This window comes from Gigantopelta aegis, chromosome 3 (genome assembly GCF_016097555.1).
Source record: "Gigantopelta aegis isolate Gae_Host chromosome 3, Gae_host_genome, whole genome shotgun sequence".
Taxonomy (NCBI): domain Eukaryota; kingdom Metazoa; phylum Mollusca; class Gastropoda; order Neomphalida; family Peltospiridae; genus Gigantopelta; species Gigantopelta aegis.
In genome coordinates this window covers 50,601,772-50,629,106 of record NC_054701.1, presented here as the reverse complement: position 1 = coordinate 50,629,106, position 27,335 = coordinate 50,601,772, and the positions used below count along the sequence as shown (strand labels likewise).

Sequence of the window (27,335 nt, the reverse complement as noted above, 5' to 3'; positions counted from 1 at the left end):
AATAATGGAGAAATATCCTAACCAACCAATATTCCCACGTGTTTATCCCCCATTCTGTGTGTTTTCCACATCCAACACATTATCTGTGGAGAAGCTAATCAACGAGAAAATGTGTTATAGACAAGTTAAATAGAACAGCATTCACTGCGTACACCGACCATGAACGTCAGTTATAAGTAAGTTAAATAGAACAGCATTCACTGCGTACACCGACCATGAACGTCAGTTATAAGTAAGTTAAATAGAACAGCATTCACTGCGTACACCGACCATGAACGTCAGTTATAAGTAAGTTAAATAGAACAGCATTCAATGCGTGCACCGACCATGAACGTCAGTTACAGGTAAGTTAAATGGAACAACATTCACTGTGTGCACCGACCATGAACTTCTCCTGCACCTACAAATATAACTGCAATATATATATATATATATTATATATATATATAGACGTGGATTTTTTTATATAAAATGTAAAAAAAAAAAAACAAGGTTTGCGAAAACTGTAAAGAAATGTTTTGATTTGTTGGTCAACATTAATTCTGTTGCCAGCTTTATATTGCTCCGTTGTTGAAATAGTGTCGTCAAATATTGCACACAAGCACAGAGCGAACTCGACAGGTGATGCACTCGATATGTTGTTGAATCGAAGTACACACAAACGTTTCTCTCTGTTTGTTCATTTTGTCTGAAGGGCAAGATTTTAACAAGACAATCTGTCTCTTGTCATGTGTTTTGTTTGACACACTCGGACAAAACTAAACTTTACTTTGTCAGCTGGTCATCAAAAGGTAGAAACGTCGACTGCATAAGGTACACCATTGTAACGATAACATTTTAACTCTCTCAATATTATACTACTTTTTCTTAATGCATATCTTATTTTTGACCATCACAAGAACAACTATGGAATATCGAATGCAACTTGTTTTTCTGTGTTGTGTATTCACATTCTGTTGTAAATATCTGTCAAATAAGTAACTGAACAGGTCCATCACTATGAAATGCGACTTTAGTAAGAAATGATTTGCTCATTTTCTTTGCGAGGACAAACTATTTTAATAAGAGATATACTTAATTATTATATAATGTTAAAATATTCTCCATTTGTATTGGTAGACAATTGGCTTCGGTTAATATCAATTTTTTTTTTTTTTTTTTTTTTATTATTATTAGTTTTATTTTTAGTTTTTTATTAAAAAATTCTTGGGGGTGGAGCCATAAAACTTTGATCATTATTACATATGTCTGTATTCGTATTGGTCCAAAACAAGTCACGTCACCTTCCGGTAGTGATACAGCCCTCAGTCGACTCCTCCGGTCCCATCAAAAGTGATATTTCCCTCACAGATTTGACCAATGAAAACAAAGAAGGGATCTAATTCCATCCAATTACTGAGTGGGTAACGTAATGCTGAGTTAATTTTGACTGTTTACTTCCACTTTCCAAACTGTGCTTTCCATGTAACTCAAAGCCTAGGATTGCATAACGCCACGAACGGCTCGTCACTTGGAATGTATTTGTTTTCTTTTATTCGAAATTATGATTGATTGAAAACATATCTTATTGCATAAAAGACTGATTGCGCACACGTTTGCCAACTTACTAGGCGCTCTATTCAAATTAGGATAAAGAAAATAGTAATGAATTATTTACAATATGTTATTATGTGATGAAACAATTATTGACTATATTTCGGCCATTATATTTTATCGATCCTAGAAATTGATATTGTCGCCACTGACGGCCAATAATTGATAAATATTGCTCTCACTAATGGTCATTAGTTGATAAACTAACAGTTTTATAAAGAAGAATATCGCCATGTTTCTTTTTACATGCTGGCAGTTAATAACAAGGATTTATACACATCATGTGTTTTACAGGACTTTAAAAATTTTATATATTCAAATATAAAAACTGTTCTTCAACATTATCACTAATAATAATAATAATAATAATAATAATAGTAATAAATAGTAATAATATCATTTAATCTAGTACTATATATCAAACAAGATATATGGTAAATTTTATGTACATAAAAACTTTTGGAAATAAATTTTATATTTGGACTTGTATAACAATTCATTTCAATAAAAGATACCAATATGATAATACATTTCATTAATATGGTTAAAGCACGATACGAAAGATTGAATGTATTCCATTAATGAAATACATCAGAGTAATTCTATAGCTGTAAAGGAGAAACAATAAGACCTATTAGAGAGGTAAGAGGTAGGTATCTAACTATAGCATCTTCTAACTGGCACAATTTATATATTAACAAGATAGTACATTTTCTAAATAAACTGTGTTTCAGAATATTCACAAGTAAGCTTATATATTAATCTGAAACCACCTAAAAAATTCAATGTTCATAAAAATATTAGACGTTTCGTCGGTGTAAAAACAACATCGTCGGATGAATAAACAAGCGAGTAAGTAATACACAAGAAAAGAAGACGTTTGTTTTGTTTAACTACACCACCAGAGCACATTGATTAATTAATCATCGTCTATTGGATGTCAAACATTTGGTAATTCTGACACTTAGTCATCAGAGGAAACGTCCACTACATTTTTCCATTAGCAGCAAGGAATCTTTTATATGCATTTTCCCCACAGACAGGAATGTACACACCACGGCCTTTGACCAGTTGTGGTGCACTGGTTGAAACGAGAAAAAATACAATCAGTTGAATGGATCCACCGAGGTGGTTCGATCCTGCGACGCAAGCACCTCATGCAAACACTCAACCGACAGAGGTAAATCCCGCCTCGAATACACTAGAGAAGGCCACAGTGGAAATTAAAAACAAAATATTGGGGTGAAGTAGAAGCTGACCAGTAGGATAACGATAGCAATGATTAACGCTGGGGTGTTACAAAACGTTTATGAACCCAGTAAGGCTGTACACACCTAGGCGACTAGACTAACATTCGGTTTGTGCCCTATGTCTGATGGCTTAACCACGACACCACTGAGGTCTCGTTGCCAGATCTAATGAAGCGTGATCGCTGTTAACTGGCTGTTAGAGAACACGATTATAATCATGGTGTCGTAGATGGGTGTGCGGGGCCACAAGGGGAAATGTGTTTTCTTTTTATTATATATAATGCTATAAATATCACCAGGAAGTCTCTTATTGAGTGCTTGAATGGCTTGTGCATCAATGTGCATTTGATAAAGTGTGTGTGCTCTAATGGTGTTGTTAAACAAAATCCTGTTACGGGTCTAGTATCGCCTAGGGGACGAGCACCTGATGGTGGATCGTGGAAGCTCTGACGACTTTGACTAAAACATTCTTTCGACTCTGCCTTGTTTTAAGATATGATTTTGAATTGTTGATCACGGAATACGGTTTTGTCATTCAGATTTAACTTTGATACAGTGTGCATACGAAAAAGGATAGTTGAGGGCATTTAAAAAAGGTTCTGTTAATTTTACGATCGAATGAATGAATTATTATTTAACGACACCCCAGCACTAACAATACATCGGCTATTGGGTGTCAAACTATGGTAAAAAGTTAAAGTTTGTTTAGTTTAACGACACCACTAGAGCACATTGATTTATTAATCATCGGCTATTGGACGTCAAGCATGGTAATTCTGACATATAGTCTTAGATGGGAAACCCGCCACATCTTTTCATTAGTAGCAAAGAATATTTTATATGCACCATCCTACAGACAGGATAGCACATACCACGGCCTTTGATATACCAGTCGGCTGAAACGAAAAATAGCCCAATGTGTCCACCGACGGGGGTCGATCCCAGACCGACCGCAAAAAAAGGACTGGTAATCGAGTCTGTAGTGAGCATTCCAGCGGTTTTTGCATTTAGAATGCGACAGCAGTGTTATGCGTTATCTGGCGAGGATAGCTACATTTTAAAATGTTTGTTATAGTGGCAGTTTTTCACCAAAGATGATAGACGTGGCAACAAAGGTCTAAGTCACCCTTTCACTGGTTTGAACGGATGCTATTGTCTTTGGAAATTCGACGAATGTTGGGTTGCCTGGGATCATAAGTAATTAGCCAATATACACTGTTCCAGACTCCAAACATTTCTAACATGCTCGCATCTCTTAAAGGTTCAGGCAGGTCCATCCAGGGCTTAGCCTCTGGCCTTGCCAGTGATATAGTCCAGGGCATGTACATTGTTCTTTGGTCGACTGAGAATTATCTATGTACTGCAGTGCGGTGCTGAGCTTTATTTAATATAGCTATAACTGTTTTCTTTTATAACTACAATTTACCAAGTATTCGAGAAAGTCAAGTTTGTCCCATTCAGGTTAACCGTTTATTACGTAAGCGATGAATTTGTGATAGCAAAACCAGAGTATAATTGAATATAAGATAACAGCACCTAACTAATCTAAGTACACTTACGTAATTTTTACATAAATGGAAATACACAATGTATACTCAACAACGAAAGTTTAGCTAATGTTTATAGAAATGGCATAACATTTATAAATTAACCTAGTTTTATTAATTAATATTCACATCTGAAATGTTTTACCATTTACAAACAACATAAACTCACCAACCTTTGCCTTAACACAACAGGCGGACCTGGTTTTCTTTTAAGTATATTCAACCATGGCAAATATAGACGTCATAAAAGATATTTGCTAAACTTTCGTTGTTGAGTATAGTACATATTGGCTCCAACAACTATTATATATTATACTAGGTATTTATAATGTTAAGTGCATTCTGGATAAGAATAACATTACATTATTAACGCCACTGCCATGTTAAATATATGACCAATAAATTAGCAATGGATGTCAACGTTACCGCTAACTGTGTTCGAGGTGTCATGAATTAGGTTCTTAACTGAAGTACGAGTATGTCTGTCTGAAGTGATCAACATGCAAAATGTAAATATCCTAGAAGATAACATTAACTGTTTTAATTATATCCTTTCATTATATCAAAATGTATTTGATTACATGTACAAGTAACCTAACTATTTCAGTAATAAGATAAAAGTTTTTGTTTAATGACACCACTAGAGCACATTAATTTACTAATCACCGGCAATTGGCAGTCAAACATTTGGTAATTGTAATATATTATCTTAAGAGTAAAGCCGCTGAAAACAATTTCACTACAAGCAAGGGATCCTTTGTATGCACTTCCCACAAGTGGCAGCACATACCACGGTTTTTGATGATACATCTGTTCTAGGGAACTAGCTGGGATGGGGGAAATCAGTCCAACAATGGGCTTCGATCCTACAACGAAACCACCTCAGACTAGTAATATACCGACCCTGCCAGACTCACCCATGCAATGATATGAAATGTAAATAATAAAATGCATCTGTCTAAAGCTATTTAGTAAATTACGGTTCATCAAAAACCAGGTAAACAGGGCCGCACCTAACGAAAGTGAAAGAGGCGTCCCTTCCCTCCCCTACAATTTACCAAAAGGTGTTGGCGTTAGTTTAAAAGTGACTTTGTTTTTTAGCTGTAGAAGAACGCGTGGTTTTACGATATCCACCCAGCTCCATTTCACGGTATGCTAGGTGTGGCCCTGGTCATAACAATGCAGCAGCGTGGAATGCGGAGTCACTCATGGATCACTTTCACAGCATATATACACTGAACGATATTATTGTCATACAGTAGATTGTCAGTTCCACATTTGCACAACGTAATTTGAATACGTTTTTTCGTCCTGGACGTCACGAACACTACCACTTTGATTAACACAGCATTTAAAACAACCTCACCCTTGCACACTTGACGGGCACCAAGAAAGAGCAACAGATTGCATCATGGTTGTTGTTGTTGTTGTAGTTTTTTTTAGCATAACTACATGTATATATATTTACAGAACAAGTTTTTTTCAGATCAGTCTCTTTAAAATAACACACAATGGCACTTATTAGCAGTGCTCATTATTTTGTCACAGAACCCAATAACAGAAACAGGTAACCGCATTATCACGGAAAGTATCCCAGCGACTGCTCAAAGTTGTTATCGCTTTGTGTGTAGTGGTATGGCGGTTGTCTCTGAATGTGTAGGTTAGTGAACATGGAGGCAATCTCTGCATCTTTCTTCGGGGGCGGTTGCCCGCCTTGGACCCCGCCGTAAGACACAGGTCTGCCGCTAGCAGGCTCCCGCCCACTCATGTCATAAGGAAGAGGCGAAACCCTTTCGTTTCCGCCCTGGCTGTCCTGCCACTGGTTTCTAGGCGGTTCGTAACCCGAGGAACTGTATCGATTCTGGCCGCCACGAGTATCCGACAGTCGCTGTTCGTACTGTTGTCTCTGCTTGGCGTCCAAGTCGTTGTCGTACTGTTCAATGTACCGCCTGTCGTCGTCGTGGTATTTCTCGTAGTCGTGTGAGAAGTTGTGCACCCTCGTCGTGTAGTTTTCGTCTCTGTAGATAGGCTGCTGTTGCTGCTGTTGTTGCTGCTGCTGCTGCTGCTGCTGCTGCTGTTGGCCCCTGTAGTTGTTGGACATGGCCGGCTCGGCTGTGGAGTCCGTGTAGTGGTAAGCGCGAGTCTGGTTTTCGTCGTCCTCTCTGTGCGACTTGACCTTGGCCTTCATGTTCAGGTTGTTGTCGTAGTCGTGGTCTTCGTCGAATGACGACTTGGGAGATCGGGTCTTCAGCTTGACTGCGGAGAAATCTGTGGGAAGGACCTTGACGCCCGTCATCAGGTGAGGGGGCACCTTGGCTATCGGTTTCTGCTGAGGAACTTCCTCTGCGATCGTCTGCTTCTGACCTGCATTCCAGTTCTCTCTGTTGGACATAGAAAATGATGGTCCGGAGGTAGGAGCATGGAAACTACGATTGGCTGGCATCTGCTGAGAGTACGACGGCGACTCCATTCCGATTGGCGATCTCGGAGATTCCAGCGCTCTGGGTGAAAGCGGTCTCTGTGGTTGCTGGAACTGAGGACTTGGTGGTCGAAGTGGCATGGGTCGGTTCAGGTTTTCAAACTTGGGTGGTTTCTCTGCCACTTTAGGCGGTATTATGTCAGAGTTGCGTATCGATTTGTTTGGTCTTCCAGACGGGAAGATCTGTCCTCGCTCGACGCCTTCTTCAAACCGGCCTCCTCGCTCCGACGACTCGTTAAAGCTCCTGTTCAGCCTCGTCTCCCCACTCCCGGACGACCCCTGCCTCTGATGGACAATGGAGCCCGGCCTCTCGTAGGTGTAACCCAGCCGAGAAGGCTCATACGTCGAGGCCGGTCTGGACTGACCCGGGTATTGTTCTTCTTGGCTATACTGTCCACCTTCCCCACGTTGCCAACCGTCGTCCATGGACACGACACGTCGGTAATTCCAGGTATAGTCGTCGTGGTCTTCGTTGGAGGGTATTTCCGACTGGGGGCGGAGAGTCACCTCCGCACCCTCGCGAGGTCTGAAATAGTCGTCTTTCAGATCGAACTTGGAACCAGTGTACACCGAATATTCGCCGTATTCCGTGCGAATGACGTCATTTCTCTGTCCGCGGTTAAAGCTCCCCTCCTTCGGCCGGTCACCGATATATTCCATATCGTAGCTGCCAGACTCCATCTGGTTGATGAGCGAAATCACCTGGAGCGCGTCCTCCGTATTCTCCATCACAAACACGTGGCAGTCCAGAGACTTCACACCACGGGGCCGTCTCAAAACACACGCTAGCAGAGGGGGGTGGTTGATCTGTTTGAAGAACTGATAACTTTTGTCAACGGTAAACACGCTTTTATCCTTGTTTGGTGGAACTCTGCTCTCCTCCAAAGGTAAGAATATAGCACGTATTTTCTTGTCATTGCCGCTGATCAGCGTGAAACGCACGGCTTCTATGTGTGTTATGGAATTCAGGTCGTGCACTACTTCACCTTTAGACCCATCAGCTGCAGCTACAGACAGGCCGGCTTGGGATACCCGAAGGAGGACCTTTTTGGAGTTTGGAAGCACCGACCGGTTTTTTGAATTTCAAATACAACTCCTTGATTGGCTGCTGCAAGGCTCCAACGCCAGTCGTCGGCTTCGACAACGTGCTGTAGCCGATGCTGTCAGCAGCGAACCTAAATCCGTCCATTTCCGGCTGGTTCACGAAGCTCGGATTCTTCTGCCGATCTGAAAAATAAACAGATACTTGAGTGAATAACATAGACAACAACTCTTTAGCTTTAGTTCCTCAATCCCCGTCGATGGGCCCATTGGGCTACTTCTCGTTTCAACCAGTGCACCACCACTGATATATCAAAGGCCGTGGTATGTGCTATCCTGTCTATGGGATGATGCAGATAAAAGATCCCTTGCTACTAATGGAATAATGTAGCGGGTTTCCTTTCTAAGACTATATGTCAAAATTACTATATGTTTGACATCCAATAGCCGATGATTAATAAATCAATGTGCTCTAGTGGTGTCGTTAAACAAAATAAACAAACAAACAAACTTTAGCTCCTGGGTAAGTCTGTAGCTAAAGGTGTAATGTACCAAAAAATTCAATATCTGCACAACTTCCGACTCCCTATTTATCAACCATATTCGATAAATAAATGCTTAAAGAACACATATGTTATAAATAGCAGACTAAATTAATAGCTTGAACAACAAATAGATCAATAGCAAAGGGGAGGTGTGTTGTTTGTTAGGACAATGGGGAATAGCTGGGTGGGTTAATGGATGGTAGATGGGTGGATAGATGTGTGCGTCATGAACTAGACACCATTAAAGATACACATGTATATACATGAATGAAACATTTTATTGCGTACATAAATACGATATATGTATACAAAAAGGGTTGAGCCCAAGTTATCCAACTTGCGTGGGCCTCTAATACAATATATGCGAATGCGACTATTATGAAGAATATATAGATATTGAAAACAAGCAAAACAAAGAGTGTGAATGGAACGAGGACAAAGAAAATAAAGTAATTTATGTTTCAGCTCGGTCGGCTCGACATTGATAATAGAGACTTGATAGACACGTTACATATTTAATAACGTGTCGTCATGATTTAATCTATCAAATGTTTCCTTTCTTAAATCGTTGTTTGTTAAAGTGTATTTTTGAACATAAAGGAATATCCGGTTATTAGTGTGGTCATTCTGCGTTGTTCTACCATCATAATAAGTACTAACCGCAGACTCACTGGTACAATAATGTTTAAAGAAACTAAAAGACGTTGTCTTTGCTGGTTATACAGTTTGCATTCAAAGAAAAACACAATGGTAGCCGCTTTCGTAGTTGTAGTATTTATTTATAATTACAAGATGGATCGGCAATTAGTCTAATTATTAATTAGTCCAGAGCGGTATAAATCTGCATTTAAAGAACGACAAGCGTGTTTTAATCTACATGTAATGTGTAAACTATTTTCCTTTCGATTTCCACATAAATGGAATGAAGGACACTTGGTACTAATGTTTTTTAAAACATGAAATTCGCTCACAATGTCGAATTTCTAATGATAAAATGTTGAATACAAACATGACTGTTTTAATAACTTCGATCTGGCAAATGGAATATGATATATCGTTTTGGTTTCTCAGTGTATCATGTATGCGTTATTCAAACCTGGGCGGTACACAGTTTATTTTAAAAAAAGTCATTATTCTGAACATTGTATACATAATGTGTGTTTGTCTGTCGTGTTCTGAGAGTGTAGCTAAAGCTAACGCGTTTCTTGATAGGGACAATGATAGATCTATTATTATATATGTTTTGTAAAAAAAAAAAAAAAAAGATTTTTCGCATATAATACAGAACATCTGTCACACACTTTATACACATGCATATTCCAATACTGGATGTATACATATTAATATTGCGTTTGTCGATCGAGAGAATACTTGTACGTCATGATCAGTACCAAAACCACAGATGAAGCCAATTTACATACCAGTATATTACGAATATAATTGCCCATTTGGCACTGTTCGTGAACGCTGTGCCTAAATATATAGAATAACAGGTTACTACGTTTTGATATTTTTGTTATTTGGCGAGGTTTGATAACGCGGTAACAGGCGAGCTTCGGCGAGTTATACCGTTATCGAACAGAGCCAAATATTCACAATATGAAAATGTAGTAACCTATTTATTTTTAAAAATTTATCATGCGACCCCTTTAAAGCTACATTTTATACTTTTTTTTCCGTGAAAACTCGAGGTTTTGTTGTGACTCGAGGAAGATCTACGTCACTGGGTGCTAGTATGTGACGTCAGAAATGGGTCTGGTGATGGAGAATTGAACAAATAAAGTAATCTAATGTATGGGGAAGCCTACAAGTTATATTTATTTATGTAGATTTTTGCTGTAAATGGATGTTTGAAAAATGAGAAAACAACCTGTCGAAAATGAGCAAACAACTGTCAAGCACAGAACTCATGCCATAAATTAATTTTCTAGTGACCTGATAACACATAGCAACGCCAAAGTTATCACGCTAGCAACGAAGATCAGGTGATGGCGTAACAGCACTTCGAATTCTCAGTCAGGGGTTATCAGGTCACAGGAAGTATGGTTGCACGACAAACTAAAATATCTCTGTTTAATAGACGTGTTGCTAAAATAACTTAACTGCAGTGGGTGCGTTAATGTTGTTGTTTTTTAAATACTACATGGATTTTCTAAGGGTTATATATGACTATATGTGGTCTTTTTATACAGTTTCTTTCTGGTTACTAGTACATGCATATCAGCGATGGGTGTCCGCCGTCTGACTACTAGTATGTTTACAATGTTATTACCGTGTCACAGTCTGTATAAACAAAATCACCCGTCTTTGTTCAACGTGTTAACTCAAACCTCTCGATGAGCCCAGGTTAAATGGTATTTGGTGTAGACATTCCATCGTGGGAGTACGTGCCTTATATGACTACTTATATTACTTATCTAGCCTGGTAGTTTGATACTTCAGATTCCTTTAAGATCACTTAAAATTGACGCAGATCAGTGGCTACTCATTTTCACAATGGTACGCAAAGGAAATAAATACTGACTCTCGCCCCAGTTTGCTTCTCGTGCCCCTGATAAATGTGACAGTATACTATAATAGACTGCAATAGAAACCTGATAAATGTGACAGTATACTATAATAGACTGCAATAGAAACTAGTCCAATTGTTCGCGAGCGCTCGCCGTTCTGAACGCGCCATTGGTAACTAATTCCGCACCGATTTCGACCACCATAACAACTAAAACGTCCACTGGATATCGTGGCACGGAGAATAAATATACCAATTAACACCTGTTCCGAAAGCAGTCAACAAAGCTGGTACTCAGTCGATGATGGACATATTATTAACGCCAACGCCAAGGTAGCTGTTAAAATAGTTTCCGCCATGCCAGGTAACACGAAATGTAGTAGTATGCTCAGTAATCACATACCTGTCCCCTAGACGTACCGCTATCAGTTTGAGACAAGTCCACATCGCGGAGGGGGTGGCGAGCGACTGGCGAGCTTCTAGGTAGGAGAGGTCTAGCAGCCATATGTGGTACGGTCATATTTCTCCAAACAATATTTTAACAGTGGCGTTAGTTTTCACTGACGATTTCCTTGGTATCACATTTCTTAATTCTGAGAGGATTTTTTCACGAAGATCTAAAGATTTCGCATTAAGCACTTGAATTAATTGAAAAATAATTAGGATTATTCATAGGAAATGATTCTGTCAGTGGGATTGCACATATAAAAGATCCCTTGCTGCTAATCGAAAATAGTAACCCATGAGGTGGCTGTAGCGGGTTTCCTCTTTAATAATCTGTGGTCCTCAACATATCTCCGACGCCATAACAGTAACTAAAATGTGTTGTGTGCGTCGTTAAATAAAAATATTTATTTCGTTTTTCTACAGGAAATGAGGAATATAATATATGTGGAGTTTATCTTTAGCTGAATAAAGGAGGACAACGCCATGTGATATATTTGACTTCAATCTTGTGCGGACCAGTTCGGAACATGTTCTGGTAACATAAAACTCGTGTAGTACAGAGCAGATGTGAACTGGCCTCGGTGGTGTCGTGGTTAAGCCATCAGACCATAAGGCTGGTGGGTACTGGGTTCATTGCTCGGTACTGGCTTCACCCAGAGCGAGTTTTAACAACTCAATGGGTGGGTGTAAGACCACTACACCGACTTCTCTCTCACTAACCACTAACAACTAACCCACTGTCTTGGACAGACAGTCCAGATAACTGAGGTGTGGGCCAAGGACAGCGTGCTTGAATCTTAATTGGATATAAGCACAAAAATATGTTGAAATGAATGAATGAATGAAGGGCAGATGTGGGGCGCACCCCAGTAGTCTTTTGGTTCAGCGCCTGTAATACACGTACATAATATAGCCTATACCGCACCAAATAAAAGCCACTCTCTTACCTTTCCAGAATTTCAGTCTCATCACTGGTTAGTAAGCCAACTGACAGGAGATACCGGTATATATCAATCACACAGCACGATAATTACGACCACTTTCCAATTCCCCGTCTACTTGTACAAAGCAGAAACCATAAAGCGCGCCTGGACACAAAGCAGGGCTGATTGCGAACTGACCGCAGCAGACGGCTGACAATGACTCTTTCAAGATCGGTCAGATGTTGACAAGAATTTCTTCACCAACCTTAGAGGTTTGCACAACCCGTTATCATACATCTGTTAACCATTGTCACACGGTGTTGACACTGTGGCGAACAAAGTATGCAATAACTGCCTTTACGTTCAAGCGACGGCTAAACAGAACAAGGGTCAGAATCAACAGGTATTTTGTTTGTCACACATCGCGGCTTTCCCGCTGCTGTTTGGGTGATGTGTGTTTTCGTTTCGGAATCACTTGGAGATAAAGTGACCCATCCTAACGATGGCTGAGTCAGGCGATCATTTATTTCGCATTAATCTCGAGTTCGTGACCTATTCTTACGACTACTACGTCTTTACCGTGTAGGGTGTCTACTAGGGTATTTCCACTGCGCACCCAAGTAGCAGATATTATAATTCGTACCAAGCACGCACAGACATGAAAGACCCGACTTAATTATTTTATGGGGCTTCGTTATGTTCCTTAGTCGCCTTTTAGACACTGTACCCGACAGTCTCGAAATGCACTATTGTTTTTGTTCTTTGTCTTTGGGAACAATCGAGATTACATTTAGGCACCTAATTAAATCCAGATATGTGTCTCTGCTCTCCCAGCCCTGACCTAATCAAAATCTGTAGTCTACGAGTAGCACACAGGAAGCTGTTTGAAAAATGTACATTAAATATACATTACCGCTAATCGGAAGTATATAACAGCACTGGGTTCTATTTCTAATTATGGGAGCACGTCACAATTGCTATATTTTTTATTCCAATGTTGGTCGAGTAAACAGTATTCTGAGGTTTCACTGAAACTAATCATGCAGAATCCTGGCAAGGACACGTCCTCTTTTTTGTTGTCTTTTCTGCAGATGCCCAATAACAGGTGTTCCACGACTGGTACATTAAAGGCCTGTCTGTGGTATGTGCTATCCTGTCTGTGGGATGGTGCATATAAAACATCCCTTGCTACTAATGGAAACATGAAGCGAGTTTCCTCTCTAATCCTCTCTATAGACTAATACTATATGTTTGATATCCAATGGCCGATTATTAATCAATGAATGTGCTCTAGTATTGTCGTTAAACTAAAACAAAATTTCTGGAATTGCAAACAATAAACATTACCGAAGTAATCCAGATTTCGTTACAGTCTCATGTTTATGTATATTGTAAAAAGTCCACCCATCAAATTCTACAAATAGTTTTACAATATGGAAACCAGAATGAAATTTAGCAAAGTAATAATTATAAGGGCATAGTTTCTTTACAATATTTGGTAATGAATTATTTCACACGGTAGCCCACCCACATACACAAATACACATGACACATATTATGACACATGGTAGTCAATTGATTTCTCAGTGCGATTGCGGCATAACTCTTGAAATCGTACGCAACAAAATTACTCTACCAATCGATTTAGCTAAAGCAGTGTAAAGTAAACAAAGGCACGTCGGCAAACATGTAATATTCCCATTACGACAACTACAAGATCTATATAAACCTACCAATCTCAGTCTACCAACAGTTTGCCAAGGGATTGTGTAATGGCTGTTCCAGAATGGGTCACATGGGAGGATGCAATTTGTTGCAAACCTACCACTCTCAAAATACTCTTGTGATTGAACCAAGTGTGCCTAGGAAACAATTTGCAGTAGACGCACCAGACATAAATACTAATTGCGAAGCCTCCCGCCTTCCCGTGTGTCAAACTGTGAACCAACCCAGGTTGACAGTAGATCACATGTATCTGCATGTTCGTGTGTTTGTGTACGTATGTGGCTATGTTTAGCATGCAAGTACCGCGTCCTCGTACGTGTTTGCGTTATTAAATGGCATGCTCAGAAAGTCCACCCTCAATACAGAACAAAATGCGCCAACAGGGCGTTTTTCTTTATCATATAAATAACCAAACAATCATGAATGAAGGCTGCGTCGGTTTAACTTTGTGCGTAATTGTGTCGGATCAATGCAGCGGCATACCCAGTGTAGCACACGACAGCAGAGCTAACATACGTTATTAAAATGGTTGTCCCGTGATTGACAACACTGCCTGTATGATCTTCTGTTGACGTGCATAATAAGATAATGAGTCATCGGTGTTCAGGTATTTGCCCTCAGGAGAGGATTATAAATTAGGTAAAGCCCTGAAAACGCAGCACTGATGTTTTGATTTCCTTACGTAGCATAACGGGTTGGAAGTGTTGTGATGATGACACGTAGCGCAGACAGTATGGCAATGGGAACCATCCGGTGAGGTGGGGTGCTCGTAACGCTACACAATACTAGTCGACGACGCTGGTGAAAGCTTAGGCACCGCCAGGAACACGAGTGAGATTTATCTCTCAAATCGCATCCCCGACCACTGGCGTAGGAAGCGGGGGGGGGGGGGGGGGGGGGGAGCAAGGGGGCATGTGCCCCTTTTTTTGGCACCTTCCTACGCCACTTCTGACCTTCTGTGTTAGAGGACCGATGGTGGTGCAGTATTCAAACAGTATAATGTCCGACCATACAGAGCTAGCCCTGTACTGCCAGCTGAAACACCCGTTCATCTTCAACTGTTGAGCTGTTAATAAATATACAGTACTTCACAAACGTTGTTTTTGCTTCCTATTTATTGCACGAGTTTATTTTGCGCAAGAATATACACCACGAGACAGCGTAGTGGTCGAGTGGTATGTTCTTTCGCAAAATAAATGAGTGCAATAAATAGGAAGCGAAAAACAACGTATGTGAAGTTCTGTATGTATTACATACCTTCTTTTATTTTTAAAAAAAACGTTTCTTTAAATTAATGTCATAACAACACTTTGTTAAATCTATGATGAAAACTCCTTTCATTGATTTATTAACGTTAAGAATCATACTCTGCGGCAGCCTTGTGTAATGTTTCAAATACGATGTGATGTGATTTGTAAATCATATATGACGTCAGTAAATACACGGCGCTAACCTGCAGTAAAAATAAAAAGGGAATTCCCCATTTAAAAGATCCGATCCAGATCGCACGTATGTGCGATACAAAATAAATTTATCACGGTTTCAAAATGTCTTTATCGCTATAGTAGGTATGTAATAAAGAATTGAATGGGATGTTGACAGAGGAGTTAGGAATCAGTGGGATCGTTTAACACGTCTGCAAAACGTGAGCGTTGCATGTGACATCCGCTCCATGACTGATAGATGCTATCAGATATGTTGGAAAATATCAAATGTCTTGCTGCAGGGATATAAGATTAACCCAAATTGACGGGTACGGGTTTCTTCTCTCACGATAACCAGTTGCTCTATATATCGCAGGGGCGTAGGCTGAAGCAAATGGTCTGCTTTCAGATCTAAAACATACAGGTTTATACATATGGAGTTTCTGGTGGTGCAAAAACAAAATAGAAAAAGGGTCCACTTGGTTCATATTCGAACCCCCCTCCCCTCTCCCCCACCCAGGTCTAGATCACGCTACGCCCATGTATCGTGAACAAGCCACCCATTGAGATGAGTTGCGTCTCGTGGACATGGCGACGAGAATAAATGACCTGACCATCATTACCAGATCGCAACATGACAACAATTTAGATGAGTTTCCTCAGCATACTGACACAGTAACGGATGGGCCAGGCGAGAACAGCACTATAATACTCCTAACCCATGATGGCAGCCTGCTACACGCCATTATTTCCCATAACATGTCTTATAAGTCATTTACTATCTGATGTTGTCGTAACACATGACACACGAAAGCCTCATTACAGACATAACACTACAAGACAACTGGTGCGTTATGTTTGTCAGAATACTGTGCTGTGCCTTAAAACACGTGTACCCCGTTACGGCGGTGAAATAAACCCTCATCCCAATCCACAATGTCATATTATTAACTGTTCTTGTTTCTTACTGTGATATCAAAGTTCATGAAACAACTAAACCATATTAAAATAAGCGTATTGTGATTATTGCATAATTATTGTTTTCTATAAGTTTCTATAATATTTTTATGAATGTATTTAAACAGACTGTCCTCAGTTTGTTGCCACTGTTAACAACATCTTGCTGGCTAACATAATTTTTGCATCGACTATAATTGCTTATTAATTATATTGTTCTGCAATGCATATCATTGGCTGTACATTAAAGGGACATTCCTGAGTTTGCTGCAATTTTTAAGATGTCATCGACTAACAGAGACTTTTTAACGAATGTAATTACATATAAAATATATTTTTCTGCATAAAATATTAGTGGCTGTATATTAAACGTGTTTCTGATCGCTCCAATATTTGTACTAGGTTAAATTTCATTTTATTTCCTAAAATATTATTTTTTCGTACGACCAGAAACACATTGGATATACAGACACCGATATTCTAAACAAGAAAATATATTTAATATGCAAGTTTAATAGTAGAAATATTTTATTAGTCGGAAACATCTTATAATGCAGCAAACTCAGCAATGTCCCTTTAAAGGTTTCACCGGTCGTCCTAATCTTTGTACTAGGTCAACGTTTTCATTTTCTAATATATTCTTGTTTTGTACGTTTGAAATTATTAGGAGTGGAAATCCAGTTTGGGCTACTTAAAAACATACTTGAAATACATTGAATATACAGGCACTGATATTCTAAACAAGAATCTGTATTTAGTATGCTACAAACTTGTATTAGTCAAAAACATCTTACAAAGGCAACAAACTCGGGGTAGGTCATTTAATTAGAGAATACCTCTGTTAAATAAAGATTTCAATAAATATGTACATAATTTCAACCTGCAAGTTAAATGGTCGCCTGTCCAGCCGTGTAAACTGATACATGACACTGTGTAATTGTACAGCGATTATCAAAATAACAGAATTATCCTCTTATACCCAATCGTGTAATGGCCGCTAGAAATGCTCCTACTGCCGTGGGAAGTGCCGACAGCCGGTGAGTTTATCAATGGGAGCCCATGATGGAATGTCTCTAAGTAGCCCAACTCGGACTACACTGTATGCTGTTTGCTTTAATCCTGTTGGGATTTAAGGCGGCTTATAAGAAATTACCGGGATAAACTACATGATTCAATGCAATGGCTTCCAGATGGCATGAGAAAGCTGTATGCATGGTTTGACACGTTCATTAGTGAACCTTTCATGTTACTTCGTGCTAAACACTCACAAAGCAAGAGACGATGTTTTTCCCTTGGGGAAAGAGTGAAGATCATAATATTTATGACTCGCAAGTGACATATATCACCAGAAGCTCACCTCTATTGTCCTCGACACTAGTAATAATATGTGTGCTAATAAAAGTAACTTAAGATAATTTTGTAATCAAAATAGACTAAAGCTGGAGATATTACTGCCTCGTGGTATTCCCAACTGGCTTACCGCAAGGTACGACTCCGAATACGAATCTAATGAAACTAACATGTATGGGTATTGGACATTTCTTGATCTAATACCCATATGCTTTACTGATTCAAGTGTTTTCTAAGTATGTTCTATTGTTAAACTGATTATTCTCAGATCACTGTGGCTGTGTCAAGGATGGGGTGCCTTCACATTACGGCCTTACAATATAAAATAAAGTATGTTTTATTGTTAAAGTGACTGTCCTCGGATCACTGTGTCAAGGTTGGGGTGCCTTCACATTACGGCCTTACAATATAAAATAAAGTATGTTTTATTGTTAAAGTGACTGTCCTCGGATCACTGTGTCAAGGTTGGGGTGCCTTCACATTACGGCCTTACAATATAAAATAAAGTATGTTTTATTGTTAAAGTGACTGTCCTCGGATCACTGTGTCAAGGTTGGGGTGCCTTCACATTACGGCCTTACAATATAAAATAAAGTATGTTTTATTGTTAAAGTGACTGTCCTCGATTCACTGTGGCTAGGTTGGAGTGCCTTCACATTATTACAATATAAAAAAATTCGCGCATACAAGAATAATATGAAACAAATAAAGGATTGCTATAATAATTTAATATTTCAGGGGGTTTTATGGGGGTTTTGTGGGGTTTTTTGTTGTTGTTGTTTTGTTGGGGGGTGGAGGGTTTGGGGGGGGTAACGACACCACTATTGGACTCGGGATTGGCGTGTTTGAAACCCTAGTGGTGTATGAGCACGTTAACTAGTTATCTATCTGTGTCAAACATTGGGTAATTCTGACTCGTAGTCATCAGAGGAAACCCGCTACAGTTTTCCTAATGCAGCAAGGGTCTTTTATATGCACTTTCCAACAGACAGGAAAGCACATACCACGGTATTTAACCAATTGTGGTGCACTGGTTAGAACGAGAGAGAAAAAATTCAGTCGAATGGATCCAACAAGGTGGTTTGATCCTGCGACGCAAGCACCTCAAGCGAGCACTCAACCGACTGAGCTAAATCCCGACCCCAGCTGCTGGTTGTTTTAATCATTCGTTCTTACAGGACGGTATGTGTGTTTTTATCCAATTGAGCACGAAAACAAGTTGAAAAGAATGTGACGCTGGACGCTGGTGAGACTGTGTAAAACGTCATTAAATAAGTTAAAATTACTTAAAGCTGGAATCTCGAGAATAGTTTATGAAATTTAAGCATCTGGAATAGATCTTCATTTGTTGTTTTCTGATCCCTGACATGCCATTCTTTGTATCTTATTTGTAATCTGTGTCACACTCAAACGCAGTTTTAGTGGGAAAAAAAGATCCTGGCGGGATCTTATGCTAATATAGAATGTGACTATCGAATTCCCGAGTTAAGACACTACATGCATGTGTATTGCGCGAGCTAAAGTAGAAATAATCCTATGTTGCCTTCTTCATTTTCTTGGCTAACTTATTTTTTTAAATTTTAAACGGTTGCAAATAATATATTGTTTTATTTATAACTTGCAGCGAGACTTGTGAGGTACACAGACAAAGTTATTTACTGATAGCTTATTAAAAGTGTGTTTCTGTTTGTGTTTTGCCATAGTAGAATATACAATAGGTTGGGAAAGAGAGCTTGCAACTTTAGTATGTCCACATTGAGCCCCTCTTCTGCTTAGACTAGTTTCAGACAGAGTAGCACTAGCAGGACCACTACTAGGGGTTGTACTATACCAAATAAAATCCCATAGGCGACCATGTTAACGTTTGTGTTTTAAAACACTATATGCAATATATCAACCACACTATGACCCATAAATATTAGTACTACAACTCCTATTCTCAAAGTATTAACTGAAGAAAATGGTACCTTTCATGGCTCATTTTCGGTATAACCAGATGTTTTTAAAAATACCCCTAGTTTCGCACAAACTTTGAGTACTTTTATTTTTACCGGTACCTCATACATGTTTCAAGCACATGGCTACTTGACACAGTGCTACTAGATGAAATAAAATTGCATAGATGTTTTGCCCAGATAAACCTATTTTTTTACAACCAACACACTCAACGTTATCACCAATCTGAGGACGTGTGGTGTTAACTTCTCTATCAAATGTTCGGTGCACCTCGAACTTTGACCCAGTCGGAAGTTATTTGGTTTAGTACTATCTAGAAAGAATATGAAGATAAATCTGTGATGTCACAGTAAAATAAATGTCTTGCACATACCCAATCAAGATTCTGTTAGAATGTAGTTTGGCGACCGAGGAATGAGGTTAGTGTACTTTAAGGGGATATTCACAGCTATCTCGGCACACAGGTATGTACTTTCCCACGGATAGGATAATATGCACTTGCAGCGATCTTATGCACCCTACTGCTAAGCTAAGTCCCGCTGCACACTGAATTATCACTGGGGATCGTGTCACATGATACGTGTGTCTAACAAGACAGACTCCTACAAGCAGCCCGGCACTTGACAAAAGGGGAGGTAGTGCTCGGGGTAGACCGCCAGTGCACATGTGGGAGTAAGTTTGTTTTTCTGGTTCTTGCACAACCGCATTGCTACATGTAAGCCTGGCCTGCAACTGCTGAGCGGCGAGTCCCGCGAACATGCGTTGAATGTCTGCGCGTACCACGTCTACCTGTGTGTGTTTACCTATTACACAACACCCAGCGTCGAAAGTTTAACACGGGCAGGCTGAGGGCTTACTTCGGGTCAACTCATTTTGACGAAATTACCAAACGAATGCGACGAGTTTAGACAGATGAATACAGCTGCATTTTAAGAGATTTGGGAAGCATCACACTTTAATGAAGCAGAAACAAAGCTACGACATTATTTTTACTGACAGAAAAACAACAAAACCCAGCTACCAGTATATTTTGATTGAAACAAAGAATACCTTTTCCCCAAGATAAAACCATAATATTTTGAATGAAACAAACAATAGAAATTTAAAGTAACCAATATCTGGACTGGTGCAAACAACAAACAAAAGCAAAATTTTGTTAACGTTTAAATCGATTATGAACTTCTACGTCAGTTTTAATATAACAATAAACAGTTATTGTAGCGATAATAAACATGAATTCTTTTTTGACTATTTCCTTTTGATACCCGACTAGTTTGTCATATGCACACACACACACACACACACACACACACACACACACACACACACACACACACACACACACACACACACACACACACACACATACATATATAATACATACATACATACATGTACATATATATATGTAGACTGTAGACTGATCAGTATTTCTGTCCCACACTCGACCACTGGTCATGGCAGAGATTGGGTGTGGTAGAGACGTGCCTGAACTGTAATTGGATAGAGGCAAGTTAATAGAGTTCAGGAACGGCAACTGATCAGTAAATCAAGGCATAGTATGTCATCGTTGTAACCGAGCGACGGGGAAATGTCCTTCACGACAACTCAGTACATTTTATCAACACCGGCTGTCAGGCGTTAATATTTAGTATAGTAAATTAATTAAGGTATACACAACAGACCACAGAAGAAATGAAAATCCCAGTCATTTTAATTATATATGACATTGTAGAGACTCTTTTTTTAACACTAGGACAACTCATATCTTACTGTTTTTAGGTTTCACTGACTGGCTAGAAGGTAAATCCACACAGTAAAACCGATGATCTAAAAATGTAAATCGCAAACACATTAGGATTATCCCCTACTTTCCCATAACATTCACTCAAGTTTGACATTTTACACAGCTGTTTGAACTGTTCGTAATGAAGTGGATCTTAGTAATTCAAATATAATTCAAGTAACCGAAAAATTGTTTACATAGGTAACAAGCACGTGAACGGACTTCAGATAATCTAAAATTTTGAAATATTGGGTCCTGAATGTTGACAGAACAGAACCATGAACAGTTGACGCATCCAGATTCACATTTGTAATTGGAAATTCCAGAAAGGTGTGGTAGTATAAATTATCTATAGACTTGTAACGGCTATTTTATTATTTCAACAACCATGCAAAACCCATCAAAAGCTAGACCTTTCATTTCCATGCGTGTATAACATGCATCCACGTGAAATAAAAAGGGCACTGTCCACTTTGCCATGAGACACATGTGAACATTAAATCAAACCGGACATGTCACATGGTTTATGACAGAAGATAACATTTAAATTTGTTCAGAAATGCCATTCATACTTCTTGATCTGACATAGTCTTTACGTTTTCTCTCTCAACTGTTAACAAATGCCTTTTTTCTTTCGGTTTTTTTTCTGACTCAAATCTTTGTATGATTCTAATGATATACAGCATATTAATCAAGTAAAGTGTGTTCACTTGATTGTGCATCTGCATGTATTTGAAACACAAAATGGTACTACCTTCACCGCTATCTTGCGTTAGGTGGCATGTTAACACCAGCATAATAATTAACCTGGTTATTTGACAGCGATATTCAGCCTGATATTAAAACAACAACCTCCAAATTAGTTCGATCATTTTACCATTTAAAATACACTATGCCCGTTCATTTTTTTGAGCCACTCTTTGGTATTATTTGCCTATACCCGCTAATTTAAATAATATAAAAATGTATATAATCTTCATTTTAACATTGAGAAGCGGGCATCTTTTCCACATTTTGGGTTATAATCGACTACAAACACTGCAATAGAGTTTGTTATATGAACGCAGAGTTTATTAAAAGTGTGATTGTGTTTGTATTTTGCATTATTAATGATGTTATAATAAGGCGAGACGAGTCTACAGCTTTAACAGCCATGACGTAAGAGTGAAACCGGATCTACGTAAAACATCTCTAACAACGCGCTAAACGATGGTTATCAGCACAGGACTGGTTACCGCGTCATCAATAGCTGGAGCATTTTTGAGTGGAGGAATTTACAACATGAAATATATCTAGCACGAATGTGGCACGTTTACATTTTCATTGGGAACACACACGAAAACACACAACGCAGCTATAAATAAACGCATTCACGACATATAAACACAGAAACAACGCACAGACACGCAGACACACCCCACCCACCCACCCACCCACCCACCGAGAGAGAGAGAGAGAGAGAGAGAGAGAGAGAGAGAGAGAGAGAGAGAGAGAGAGAGAGAGCCAGTAGAGGTTTAGTTAAACTTGTACAAAAACCGTATTAAATGAGGACATGTTGACTGCCTGCAAATTAAAACCCTTCAGTCGAAGCATTCTTACAACTCCGTGGTATGAAACAAATCATCCCAGCAAATTGCATCATGAAGACGCGCCTTTAGGCCCAAATGCAGTGTCATGGATGAGTTCTCACAGACGAATGCCTGTCGGTCGGATGTATCATCATATAACAATCATACTTGGATGTTAGTCAACCATAAGCACATACATGCACACAGAATGCTGTATTTAAGGTCGTGAGATACCATTTATCAAAACTTATCTAACGAGCAACAGCGAGCTAATTACGTTTAAAAACAACGAATGTATATTCTGTTATACTTATCCTCAAACCCAGGTTTTACAGAAATATCAATCTAATTAAAATTAGCTCCACTATTACATGTGGATCTAAAGACAGCCAGTTGGAGCTCATGTCCACCAATCAAAACCTTACTTGCAGAATCCTGCCAGTGATTTAAAAATAATTTGAAAACATTCCGAATTATCCTGAGGGTATACGACATGTTTCGTGTGAATTACGAATGCCTTAAAACATGTTTTATTTTATAAAATAAATAATTTGTAATGTAAAACTGATGACTGATTTAGTTTTTTTAAATTTTATAAACAAATAAATAATTTTTAATGTAAAATTGAAGACTGATAACCCACCCCGTACGTATTGGTATGGTTCGCTGTACTGCGGCCACTAAAATAGACTCGCCCGATATTTTTAGAATTTGTATGCTCCCAAATAACGTTATAAAAGGCGAAGTGTGATTGGTCAATATTTAAATTATTATTTACAGACGAAATGTTACCTGGACAATGGGGACTACGCAGTGTTGTTTTAAATCACTGGCAGGATTCTGCAAGTAAGATTTTGATTGGTGGACATGAGCTCCAACTGGCTGTCTTTAGATCCACATGTAATAGTGGAGCTAATTTTAATTAGATTGCCAGGTTTTACAGAAATATAAACGTCTTTTCGCAGTAAAACACATTGAAAGCTCGCTTGCATTATTAACATACGGCAGAACATTTCTGAAAACGTACATCACTATAATTAATATTGAACCAAACTGTTTATTGCCTATCATAACATTGGTGGAACATAAACACGCGGAAAGTACACACACACACACACACACACACACACACACATACATCACCACACACCTCTCACACACATACACACACAAACACACCTCATACAAACAAACATCACACCACACACACCTCTCACACAGACACACCGCATACACACATACACAACACACATACACACCACCACCTCTCACACATACCACACACACACACATACACCACCTCTCTCTCTCTCTCTCTCTCTCTCTCTCTCTCTCTCTCTCTCTCTCTCTCTCTCTCTCTCTCTCTCTCTCTCTCTCTCTCTCTCTCTCACACACACACACACACACACACACACACACAACACAACACAACACAACACACATCTCAATACAATCCTAAATCATACGCCAAATACCGATATAATAATAGTCACCTGAATCTCGCCTGTTACACCGTTATCTAAACCTCGCCGAATAACCACGATATCAAAACATAGTAACCTGATATTCTATATATACTGACAGCACTTTGATTAAAATAATATCATTAATTTATTATAATAAAAAAAAAAAATAAAAAAAAAAAAAAAAAATACACCTTCAATGTACGTAAAACGTCATTTTATTTCACGTTAATTGTTGCCTCAATCGATACACATTGTCTGACACCCAATAACCGATGTATTTTCCGTGCTGGGGTGTCGTTAAGCATATATTCTGTTTTATTCTATTCTGTTCTAATCGATACACGATATTTCTCCGTTTCACTTGGCGGACAGACCAGAGATACTACACTGTGGTATGCCACCAATGGGTGTCAAATTATCAACGCAGGTGATGCCCACCTGTTTCGTTCTCGTAATTAAAAACCGGTATGACGTACATTTGCCCTGGGCCATGAAGTCTGTCCAATGATTCTGTATTTAATCGTACGACTGCTGGTGTAATACGACTATAATATATAATATACTACTGAATTAACATGACACAGATGGTCTCCAGAGTCATTACACAGTGGCGTTGGAAGGTGCAAAAAGGTGGGGGGGGGGCACACACACACACACACACACACACACACACACATATATATATATATATATATATATATATATATATATATATATATATATATATATATATATATATATATATATATGTATGTATATGTATATGTATATGTATATATATATATATATATATATATATATATATATATATATATATATATATATATATATATATATACACCATTGAGGCTGCTACTGGATCTAGAAAAGGGGGTACATGCCCCTCTTGCCCATCCCCCGGCGTCCTACGAAAGTGATACAAATGGAGTGCGGTGTTATTTAGCATGCAAGTTTATTATTTTAACACAAGTCGATGTTTTGGAGTATGCAGTGATAACAAACCTAGCCTAACCATCTTCGGCTGTTAACGTAGGCCTGTATATAATACAGTTATTTCAATATTCAAGTATACTTAATTAGAATGCAGTTATTGAAAATCTGTGACTGTCAGCAAAACCAACGAGCTATATAGTATATATGTAACAATCACAAGTAATTGCGTATTTTAACAAATGTATGCGAATGAGGCATAGCGTATCCTATCCATAAATGAGACACGCATTCTACAGTGCATTCAGACAATACCAAACGACGTATAACAAATACAAATAAAACAGCAATGTATCCAAACAATGAACAACGGAGGCATTGTTTATAATTAAATATTATATTAGAAACACGTAATTTGAATCTTTGCTGGCCGTTTTGTTTGTGCATATTTCTAGAAATGGATTTGCCGAGCGTATTTCGACCCATATATATATATATATTGTCTTTTACGGCGATGATTTTTCTAATCACTTACCTGCTAAAGTTAGATTACATTTGTGCCTGTTACGGAACTTGAACATAGTGATGAAAAGAAAAATCTTCGAAAATGTCTTTATAACCACTCTGTCATTACTCACGTCCCGATGATGTGACGTCATTATTTCTAATTAAATTTTGAAAAAGGCCGCAGTGCCAAAACATGTTGATTTATACATTCATTCAGCAAATATGCCACAAACCCCATTACGTGAGTCCTGTATATACGCCAAGTTAAAATCATATATGCTAGCATCACTTCACATGAAAAGTAAACGATTTAATTTGAACCTAAAATTAACCCATTCTAGCAGCCTATCGAATGAACAAACTAAAATTTGTTTTGTTTACCGACACCACTAGAGAACATCGATTAATTAATCATCGGCTATTGGATGTCAAACATTTGGTATTTCTAACTCATAGTCATTTGAGTAAACCCGCTACATTTTTCGTATTCACCAAAGGATCTTTTGTATGCACTTTCTCACAGACAGGAAAACACATACCACGGCCTTTGACCAGTTGTGGTGCACTGGTTGGAACGAGAAAAAACAATCACTTGAATTGATCCATCGAGGTGGTTCGATCCTGCGACGCAAGCATCTCAAGCGAGCACTCAACGACTGAGCTAAATCCCACTACCCCCCCCCCCCCCCCCCCCACCCCCACCCCCAATGAACAAAAACATATGTTATCCTTATACGTAAGCTGTAAACACATGATTTGGGTGAATTAACCTTAGTTGTGTATGTGTTTCAATCGTTTTGTTTTTGAGGCCACTTTTCTTGTTACATAAAAAAAAAAATATGTGAAATAGTTTTATAGGTTGGCAAGGACGGGACGTATCCTAGCACTAAAGTACTCGCCTGATACGCGATCGGTCAGTGATCGATCCTCGTTGGTGGCCTATTTGGGCTATTTCTCTTTTTAGCCAGTGTTCCACAACTGGTGTAAAAAAAAAAAAAAAGTCATGGTATGTACTATCCTGTCTTGCTAGTCGAAAAAAGTAGCCTATGGCGTGGCGACAGCGGGTTTCCTTTCTTATTAGCTGTGTGGTCCTGAATCCTACGCTATATAACCTTAATTAAAATATGTTGAGTGCGTCGTTAAATAAATAAAAAATGTTCTCTCCTTAGATGGACACACTTTAAATAATATTTTTGAAGAAGAAAAAGAGGCGGGACGTAACCCAGTGGTAAAGTGTCTGCCTGATGTTCGGTCGGAATAAGGATCGACTCCGTCGGTGGGCTCCATTGACCTATCACTCGTTCCAACCAGTGCACCACGATTGGTATATCA

The 27,335-nt window shown here is 38.8% G+C and overlaps 1 protein-coding gene across 1 annotated transcript; it reads right to left on the bottom strand.

Annotated features, from left to right (window-relative positions):
- Positions 1-4,582: 4,582 nt before the first annotated feature.
- On the bottom strand, positions 4,583-26,145 carry LOC121368185. Its single transcript, XM_041492813.1, is given in 3 exon segments — positions 4,583-7,914; positions 7,916-8,096; positions 26,032-26,145. Coding segments are annotated over 3 exon segments (2,172 nt in total). The 5' UTR covers positions 26,078-26,145; the 3' UTR covers positions 4,583-5,969.
- Between the last annotated feature and the right edge of the window lie 1,190 nt (positions 26,146-27,335).